Consider the following 11201-nt stretch of genomic DNA (forward strand, 5'->3'; position numbering starts at 1 on the left):
GTAACTGTTGTACAAATTTACATTCCCACCAACAGAATACAAGAGTTCTCTTTTCTCTATATCCCCATCAGCACTCATTTTCGTGTGTGTGTGTGTGTGTGTGTGTGTGTGTGTGTGTGTGTGTGCATGCATGTATATTCAATCTCAATCCTTGAGATTGAATTCAGAGCATGGCATATGCTAGGCAAGTACTCTATAACTGAGCTCACCACAGTCCATGTCTTTGTAATAATAACCATGCTAATGGAGTGAAGCGATATCTCATTATGATTTTGATATGCATTTCCCTGATACTTAGTGATGTTGAGGATTTTTTCTTATAACCATCAGCCATTTGTATACTTTTTCTTGGATGGAGAGTGTTCTGGGGATTGAACTCAGGACCTCATGCTTGCTAGGCAAGGCTCTGCCATTTGAGCCACCCCCCCCCAATCTTCTTGCTTTTACTTTGTTTCTAGATAGGATCTCATGCTAAATATGTCCTGCCTGGCCTCAGACTGTGATCCCCCTACCCCTCTTGCTGAGTAGTTGGGATTACCAGGATTTACCACCATATCCAGCCCTTTATGTCTTGCTGAAAGACATACATTATTAAATCTATCATCCATTTCTTGTTTTATTTTCTTTTATTCATTATTCATTTGTGTTCCTTATGTATTTTGGATATTAATCCTTGTCTGATTTATTGTTTGTAAATATTGGAAATATTTTTCTCTCATTTCATAGGTTGTCTCCATGTTGTATTGATTGTTTTCTTAGTTGTATAGATTTTTAGTTTGATGTAGTCCCATTTATTTATTTTTGCTTCTGGAAAAGAAATCAAGAAAGTAATCTTATTTTCATTAAAAAAAAACCAGTATTTATTTCAATGTCTTGAATCGTTTCTCCTTTTTTTCTAATAGTTTCATAAGTCTTATATTTAGATCTTTAATCCATCTTGAATTAATTTTTGAAACTGATGAGAGATAATGGTCAAAGGTTGGGCACAGTGGTGCATGCCTGTAATCCTAGCTACTCAAGAGGTGGAGATCAGGTAGGTCACAGTTTGAACTAAGCCCTGGCAAAAAGTTTGCAATAACCCATCTCAACAAAATAAGCCAGGCATGATGATGTATGTCTATAATTCCAGCTATGCTGGAGGCATAGGTAAGAGAATCTAAGAGAATCATGGTCTGAGGCTGACCCCAGGCAAAATGTGAAACCCTATCTGAAAACTAACGTAAAGCAAAAGACAGCCAGAGCATATAGCTCAAGTGAGAGAACGCTTGCCTAGCAAGTGAAAAGGCCCTGAATTCAAGCCCCAATATCACCGAAAGAGAGAGAGAGAGAGAGAGAGAGTGAGAGCAAGAGAGAGACAGAGAGAGCAAGAGAGACCGAGAGAGAGAGAGAGAGAGAGAGAGAGAGAGAGAGAGAGAGAGAGAGAAATCTAGCTTCATTCTTCTGAATAGGGATATCCAATTGTCCCAATACTACTTATTGTAAAGACTGTCTTTTGTCCAATGCATTGTCTTAGCACATTTTTTTATGAGAATCAATTGACTGTAGAAGCACGAGTTTAATTCTTGGCTTTTTATTCTGTTTCATTGGTCTGTATGTCTTGTTGTTTTGTCACTACCTTGCTGCTTTGATTACTGCACCTTTGTAGTATATTTTAAAGTCAAGTAGCGTAACCCTTCCTTCTTTGTTCTTTTTCATCAAAATTGCTTTGCTACTTGGGAGGGGTGTGTGTATGTGTGTGTGTGTATTTTTAGAATTTTAGAAATTTTTCTAGTTCTTTAAAGAATGTCATTGGTATTTTGATAGAGAGTGCATTAAATATGTACATCTCCTTAGGTGATACAGACGTTTTAATAGCATTTATTTTCCCATTCTGTGAGCATGGAACTTTTTTCCTTTGTGTATGTATGTATGTGTGTGTATTTGTGTGAGTATCCTCACACACATACTGTGCTCCTCCTGATCTCTACCTCTTGAATAGCTAGGATTACAGGCATGTGCCACTGTGCCCAGCCTTTGACCTCTATGTTTAAGTGTGTATTGTGTGCATGTGTATGTGTATTTGTGTGTTTGTGTGTGTGAATGTGTGTGTATGTGTGAGTGTGTTTATGTGCATGTGTGTGTATTTGTATGTGTTTGTGTGTGAGTGAATGTGTGTGTGTGTGAGTGTGTATTGTGTGTGTGCGTGTATTTGTGTGTGTGTGTGGTGTATGTTTATATGCATGTATTTGTGTATGTTTGTATGCATGTGTATATGTATGTATGTGTGTGCGTGTGCGTATTTTTGTGTAAATGTGTATGTGGGTGTGTGCTTTTCAATTTCTTTCATTAATATTTTTACAGTTTTCATTATAGAGAACTTTCACTTCTTTGGTTAAATTTATTCCTATGTATTTTTGTAGCTATTGGAAATAGGATTGCTTTATTGATCTTTTTTCAGATGATTTGTTAATAATGTATAGCAATACTACTAAATTTTTTATGCTGATTTTGTACCATGCAACTTTTACAGAATTTGTTTATTAGTTCTAATATTTTCAATGGAGTCTTCGTTATTTTCTGAACTTAAGATCATGTCATCTGAAGAAGTAAAAATTTAACTTCTCCTTTTCTGATTTGGAAAATTGGAAAATTTTCCTGATTGGTCTAATTCCTTTAATTGTTATTCCTACCCCTAGACTTTCAGTCTTTTATTTATTTCTCTACCCTGAAGATGAACTCTTGTCTCTAAGTCACAAATCTAGTTATAACATGCTCCTGGTTAATAGCTTTCAGTATTTTTTTTTTGAGTCTTTGCACAAATGTTCCCTTGTCAATGAGACCAACTAAATAACCTTATTTTAGGTTGCATCTCTACTGCTCTTTTTCAGGTGATATTACCAATCCTCATTTCTTTGTTCCATTTTATGGTACTTATTTCCTCTTGTTAAACTATATAATTTACTTATGATTCTCATCTATGTTCTCTTTCTGTATGAAATTGTAAGTTTATAAAAGGAGATAATATGCAAATACAAGTAATATAAAAAACAAGTCACAATAAGGGGAGTTCACTAACAGAAGAGGGAGCTAAAGGGAGGAAGTTAAGAAGGTGAATATGACTGATATCTTTCTATACTTTCTATACAAAAATGAATAAATTTTTAAACCTGTTGAAATCATCATAAGAATGGGACTAAGGTAGAAAGGAGAAAAATAGAGGGCATGTACCAATTCAGGTTATAATACATATACACATGGAAATGTCACAGTGAAACTCCCTATAAAGCTATCATAAACAAACAAAAATGTGTTTGTTCAAAAATAAAGAACAGGAAGGAAAACGGGTCCTATCCAGTGGTTGGTACTAGTGGAAGGTGGGAGGATGTAAGGAAAGGGTGAAGGAGGTGAATATGGTGGACATATTATGTATGAAAATGGGAAAACGAGACCTGTTAAAACTATTCCAGGAGAGGGATACAAAGGACAAGAATGGAGGGGGTGAATTAGACTGATACTTTGTAAGAACTTTTATAAATGTCACAATGTACCTCAAGTACAATGACAATATGGTAATTTTAAAAGGAGGAGATACTTTTTATCTGTTCAATTTTCTTGAATGTTCCAAGTGCTTACAATGGGAAGTAGGTGCTTAGCAAATGAATTTGAAACAATGAGCCCTGATTGAACTATATTGCAATTTTCTTCCTTGTCTACCTGTAAATCATGAACTTTTGAAAGCAAGGATGCTTATTGTTGTTTCTATTCACAACATCTTAACACATTTCCTGCAAATGGTGGATTCATAATAAATTTTTGCTAAGTGTAAACAAAAATCTCTCACTTCACCACCCCATAGCTTTGTAGGGTGTAAAATTGCACCATGCAAAGTTAGAATACAAATGCAAGCTTTATTATAAACTATCCCAGTATCCAAGATCTCCAAAAATGAAGAGTCTAACATGGATCAATATGGTAAGTATCTGTTGTACAGAGTTTCTTCAAAGGTTAATAAGTCACCATTGTCTTCTTGATCTTTTTCACCTTCTGTCCCTATGTTGAGAACATTTATTTTAATGAATCAGAAAAATAAAAGGAAGCCTGAGAATATAGAGCTTGGATGATAAAACCTTGCCATCTATGACTTTTCTTTTTCTTTCCTTTCTCAGAGCTCTTCCTTCCATGATGCAGTGGGTCCGCACACAGAAGCCTGGAGAAAGTGGCATCAATATTGTGACCGCTGATTTTGTAGAACTTGGTGATTTTATCAGCACTGTCATAAAGCTCAACTATGTCTTTGATGAAGGAGAAGCAAACACTTGATAATGTTATTTGGAGTATTCATGAATAAGATAGAGACGATTCATTGTATTATGCATATTATCTACAAACATTCTGATCTTCCCGTTCCACTGAGTCTCTGATGGGATTAGGGCTGGTAGTGGGTGGGAAAAAGGGGGAAATCATTTCTTCAGTGATTATAATCATACTCTGCATTACTATAAATATTTCATTTCCTATTTGATGAGCAAAATCTACTTCTAGTGTTAGGAATAAAAAGAACAGTGAATTTGTTTTTCAAAATTAGTCTTTGTAACGTATAACTCATGAGTGTTTACTTGATTGCATTTTCTAATTTTGACCTAGGGCTCCTATATGGTCTATCCCCTCCAACCTTCCCACTCTCTCACTTGTTCCTCCTAATCAGATGCTGTATTGGTCTAAAACAATTGAATGCCCAACATAATGTGTATTACATTGTTGTGCTAAAATTCATTTGTTTTGTGGGACTTGATATAATATTCTGTAGTCATGTGCAATTGGGCAATCATAGCTAGCTTTTTGTCATAAAAATATGCATCAAATCAACTTCCCTGTGTCAGTAACAAGGGAGATCATAATCATTGATTTTGTTTATATGAAAACAGTAGTGTCTTATAGTATTTCTGTGTAAGGCAGCTATCACTATAGCTTAGAATCTCTTTTGGGAAGGACTATGAGTGCCAATTCCATAATGAAAGTGAAGAGTGCAGTGTGGGGTAGATGGATGACATTTTAATTCAGCAAACTCTTAAACAATCATGACCTGTAAATGTCCAGTAAATACTAAGTTATAACAAGTGTGTCAAAATTTTTTAAAAACACTTAGAACACTCTCAAAAGCCTCTTAATGATTTTTTTTAAAAAATGGGGAAGAAAAAACAAATAAATGATAGACCTTGCAAACTTTCCTACCAAATTTGAATTTCCAAATACATAGTTCTAAATTCCAGATCTTGAGGAATATTTTTTAAGAACCTTCAGTTCTTGAAGGGAATTGAAGGGAGGAAAGAGGAAGGGAAGTAGCAGGAGTTATAGCAATGTTTTTGAAGCTGTGTCAATGAAATCACAAGGATCCATAAAATTCTAGAAAATTTTTGAAGTATGTGTGATCTTGGCAGATTTACTTAATGTTGGCACCAGCTCATCACTTCTGGTTTCCATCCTCCTCCAGAGTTAAGATTAAGGCAGAGGGACAGAAGTGTCACACAAAGTTTCTGTGGTCTAACTTTTGATAATCCAATCCAGAGGGAAAAAAACAGTAACATAATTCTGAGTATTGCATCTTCCTTATTGTCTTTATAATACTTGATAACCCCAAACAATTTTAAAAAGAGCACAATACCCCTCTGCATGTGCATCACAAGAATGCTGTGAAGCATTTGTAACAATCCATAAAATTTGCTGATATTCTTAAAATTACAAGCTATTTTATCTCCATATTTAGAAATAACCATACCACTGTAGTTTTCTGGGACAATGCAGCTCCCTGCAAATTGGGTCCATATAGAAATAAAATCATGCCTTCAGCTTTTAATTAATTTAAATAGAGGACATATGACTTAATATTTTAGTCTAGATAAGGGAATTGATTTCAAGATTATAAAAAATTAAAGAGTTCATTATCAGTAAGTCATACTTAATAGCAACTGCAGAAGCTGGAGGTGTGGCTCAACTGGTAAAGAGTGCCTGCCTAGCAAGCACAAATCCCTGAGATCAAACCCTAATACCACCAAAAAAAAATAGCAACTTCAGAGAGAATAGAAATTTTTATACTGAACAGAGTGTTCATGAAAAAATGTAGTACCTTTGTAGACCAAACACTAGACTGCATATGCACACAATAGATATGTTTCTACACTCCAGTTGTATTTGCTATACATACCAGTAGATACCCACTCCTGTGCAGGCAGATAGATGCAAATGTAAACTAGCACACAGATTATAGACAGGCACCATGCAATTCTTTTGAAATAAAAACATTATATAACATTAAATAATTTAATTTTAAGATAAAGGTCCTTAGCTATGTATGAAAATGAGTGATAAAATATTTTTAAATAGAGTAACTTATCACATTAAAATATTTTTGTAACAATATTATAGGTTAGTCCTGTGTTTAATCCTTGGCACTATAGGAAAAATAAAGTTTAGGACACAAATATTTACAAAATAGAGTTCTTTTCACTTTCCTTTCCTTTGCAGTTTTATTGTCTTGCTAGATTTTTCACCTGTTTTTCATGTAAAACTGACTATGTATCCTTTTAAAGATTATTGATTGATAATTGACATTTATTTTCCATAAATTTACTTTGGGGGCAGATTTTTTTCTCTCTGACTATTCATTATTGATCCTTCAGGAGGATCTCAATCACATGTGCAATGACATCAGATTTAACATAAATATGACAAAAAACAGGTCTTTCAACCTATTAATAAAAAATGAACACAGCATAGAGGTAACTGTTGTGTTTTCTTGGATTTAGATGCTTTCCTATAATGTTCACATAGAATTAACTTTGATATATTTGTCATTTGGATGCTGAAAAGAACAAATATGATACTAGACTATGCAGTTTCGTAACTTGGGAAAGCTTTTCATCACTTTTACTGATATGCACACAGAAATCTTGTTAGACAAAAGGTACTTTCAACCCAATGGTATGGTTTCTACATGGACATACAATATCTACATAGCAGGCACTGAGAGTAAATAGACTTGCCTTAATTTCTAAAGGACAGAGGTAGAAATAAACCATGAGAAAATCCACTAAAAGAGATTCCTTGGAAAAGGGAATGGTGAGAAGTTGCCTTTGATCATGTTCTGTTCATTGGCTCTCCCTGGAACACACTTAAGGAACAGGCTGTTGGTCTTACATCAAGAAATGGTGATATGCAATCAAAACTTAACCTAAGCCAATGCTCCTTAGTCTTAACTGGTCATTGTTTTTCCAAAGATCTAGGAGCACAAGGGCTACAAATAGGCCCCAAGATGGTAGTAGATACATCTTGGTGTATTTTTTGATTTACTTAAGACTTTTTGTTTTTCTTAAGAATTTCTGTGACAAGTCCTACAAAGCAAAACACAAAAGTAGAATCCAGCTTTTACTCAATCTACAGTAGGAAATCACGAGAGTGGGTAGAATGAGGTAAAATCAGCAACTGGCATTATTTTATGTTTACTTTCCTGTTAGTAGTTTTGAAGGACAAATATAGTAAATACTTCTCCTGCCATTATCCTTTATGCCTCCCACATCACTACATAGTTACATGAATGCAGAGAACGAGGGTGCATTCTTTAAAAGCCTTAGGATATTCTATATGATGACCTCATGCTCTCTTTCAGCCATACTGGGAAAACTCACGTTTTATGGAGCGCCACCTAATAGTGAATGTATTAGAGCATAAAGTGATCAGCATGATGCACCTGTATATGTACACACACACACCACACACACACACACACAAGTTGAAACTGCACCTCATCATCCAGTATGGTTCTGTTGAAATTTTAACTCCTAAAATCGGTATCTTCTATGTTAGTAGGCATAATCACAATCCAAATATTTAAATATTCAAGGTGAGAAAAAATCATGAAAAGTAAGACCATGAGAGATAGGAAATACCTGATAGAAACAGTCTATTTATATTATTCTTTATAGTTCACAAAGGACAACCTAAGGTGGTCTTGAACATAAATTTCAGATACAAACACAACTTCACTTACAGGTGTTTTAAGTTCTTTGAGGTTCTGACATATTTTTAGGCAGAATCACTCATTCAAGTTCAAACTTGCTAAGATTACAGGCTAGAAAACTGAAAGGCTCAGGAAATGCATGTTTTCATTAATTTTTAAGTTCTACACTTTTACAAATATTCAATGACACAATCTTCTAACCTTTGGTTGCTCAGTCAAACAGGAGCTCCATAGGTTATGTATTCATATTTTGAATTGCTAAGATACAATAATGCACAGTGTCCCTCAGGATACGCTAGACAAGATTTTTAAAGCATTTGATTTTACAAACACTCTAGTCTTATCAACTAGGTTTCAGTGATACCGTGGTGTAAATGTGTATTTGCCATAATTTATTGGTGGCTCCTGTGTTTAATACCTACAGTTTTAAATAATGCTCCAAATTGTTTTCCTGATGACAATGATAGAATTTGTAAAAGGTGTTGATTGAATCTGTTGAAAATTGTGTAATTTTTATTTCACTTGTGATACAATTTTGTAGTTAGTAGTTCTAAATGTATATTTGTAGAGTCAAAACTATGTGCTTGTCAGTGGTGAGTGTAAGTATATTGTATCTTCTAAAAATCAAACTTATCCTAAAGAAAAAGGGCACATTAAGACCAGCCTTAATTTATTGCCATATTTTGGTTTTTGTTGCTGCAAGTTGAATTTAAAATTTAAGCAGAAGTTATATTTTTATTAAATATGGCACTTAAAAAATCTTATAGTGGAGATGTTTTGAAACTTCTCTGAGCTTCCTCAAGCAAACTGTCCTACTTGTGGAATACCTATGCTTTTCAAGCTTATCAAATACCAATTAATTTACTAACTTCATCACCATAAAAATAAACAAAATTCACATTTATTTCCATCAGCTACCGAGTCAGAGCACCCTAAAGTTGCTTTTCCCTATATGGAACTTTGTAGTTATAAGTTAGTTTTATTTTGACATTAAGTTTTCCGTGAATATTTATTACTTCAGACCATTACTTTTGAAATTTGTGAAGTAAGATTAATTACCTTGGCTCTATGACAGTCATTGAAGCTCCATTAACATGAGATGGCTCCAACGTGATTCCCTTCTCAATAAACAAGTATGCAGCACTCACACTACTCCTGTCTGCCCTGCATGTGCTCTACCAGCATAAAACTCATGACGAATTCAAGGATCTACATAGGTGGGCATGCTTGAAGCAAACTCCCTGTAATCTTGGGCTTGGGATCTGGATATGGAATATTAATTAACCTTTGTGTTACCTTCATCCTCAACTATTTCCTTCCAATGTTTAAGATTGTCAAGTAAAGTACAGGACACCAGTGGAATTCAAATTTTGGATCAGTAACATGTTTAATCCAAGTATTTCCTATATATTTCATCAGATATACTTACACTAAAAATTGTTTTTATATAAAATTCAAATTTAAATGATTTACTGTTTATTTCCCCCCTAAATCTGTCAACTATCTCAAATCTTTTTCATTTGGGCTACCTACGAGGAGTGAGATCTACCTCCCTCCATACTCCTGTTAAGACACCTCACAAGAATTTGTTGTCATAGTATTCATAGTATTCATCCATACTAGGTCCCACAAATGCTTTGGAAATTAACTCAAAAATGGATGGAATAATCAAACAAATATCTTCTTATATTAATTCTACCACATTCAATATTTCCCTACACTGAACTGTTTTGAGGCACAGAGTGTGCATATTAATTCCTTATGTAATATTTCCCAGTAATTGGGACAATCAAAATCATACCCACATATTTAAAATGCTCTTGGAAAGTGATGATGCCTTCTAACTTAGTACCAGGACCTGTTATAAAATTTAGTTCCTTTTTCTTTCAGTAAGGCAACAAACAAATACATTATCCTCTCCTCCAACACTAACACCTTACAAATTATTTTTATCAGATTAGAGCCAGTCATCTATGTAATTATACAAATTTGACATGGAAAACAACTCTTCACTGAGAAGAGAGCAGTCTGAAGTATAGACATAACCCTGTAGTAGCAACTCCTTTAAACAGTAGGGGGAGCTGGGTAGCAGGCTACAGACAGAATGAGGTCACTAATGAGAAATTAGCCCTGACAGAGAATTGCTAAAGAAAATTTTAATGGCCAGTCCATTTTTAAGGAATTGGAAATCCATGAAACCCCAGGAAAGAACAGTGAGATGTAAAGCTGGCTTCTAAAATAGTTTGCAGAGAATAGAACCATGTTGGAATTCCTAAAATCAAATTTTTAAATACTCCTGGTTCCAGCAGTGAATCCTTGACAGTCTGAATATGAATGGAGTTTTGGAATGTTTGTGGTAGCTATCTCTCTCTTGAAATTCCTACAAATGGTACAGGAAAACCCAAATCCCTTAATGCAATTTTTCCATCTCATGATTCCTGCTTGCACATACTTGTGTTGATTTGCTTCATTTCTAAAGGATGGGAATTTGCAGAGCTGGTGACATTTCCTTTATTAGACACCAGAAATTCACCAGAGGGAGACAGATCTGTGCCTTCTCTTTTTAGGATCTGTTCATTCATACTTTAATAAATGTGCTATAAAGATAATTCATGCCTACAGTTTGAATAGCAAATGTGAATTTTTGATAAAATTGTGTTCTTAATGTAAAAAAAAAGTTTCTTTGTATCCAGTGAAATGCTTAATAAAGTCCTGGTACCAATAGCTTTCTTTTTTATTATTATTATTCCTATTCATCAGTACTTCATTATAAGCCCCAAAGTGGATCTCTTTTATAGGACATGATTAAGAACTTCAGGAAGTAAATTCTTTTTAAAAATAGTATGAATTAGATTAAGACTTTCTCCATGAAAAATACTTGCTCCACCAATAAAGGAAATGCCATGAGTACTTTGAATATATCAAAGATAGGTGTCCCTAATGTCAAGTATACTTAGTTTCTGATATCTCAAATCAGGCCACTACCAACATGGAAATAATAATTAGTATACTTTATTAACATAATAAATACCATCTTAAGTTAAAAGCTTACAGCAAAAGAAATCTTTTATTGAACTCTCACAATGCCTAATACATGGCACATTATTTCAGAAGTGGAAATGCTTTTGTATTTCAGCAAATAATCTTATCTGTTGGGGTTCAAATCACACTTTTTAATAAACAATTTAAGCATTATATTGCTTATAGT

The 11201-nt window shown here is 34.2% G+C and overlaps 1 protein-coding gene across 1 annotated transcript in view; it reads left to right on the top strand.

Annotated features, from left to right (window-relative positions):
- LOC109680290 (PI-PLC X domain-containing protein 3) overlaps positions 1-10717 on the top strand; it is a 156980-nt gene extending 146263 nt beyond the window's left edge. Inside the window, exon 3 of the mRNA XM_074077544.1 lies at positions 4146-10717. Within this exon, the coding sequence (XP_073933645.1) occupies positions 4146-4299 (154 nt within the window). The 3' untranslated portion in view covers positions 4300-10717. The remainder of the gene's footprint in view (positions 1-4145) is intronic.
- Positions 10718-11201: the final 484 nt, after the last annotated feature.

The sequence above is a fragment of the Castor canadensis genome, chromosome 6 (assembly GCF_047511655.1).
Source record: "Castor canadensis chromosome 6, mCasCan1.hap1v2, whole genome shotgun sequence".
NCBI classification, from domain to species: Eukaryota; Metazoa; Chordata; class Mammalia; order Rodentia; family Castoridae; genus Castor; species Castor canadensis.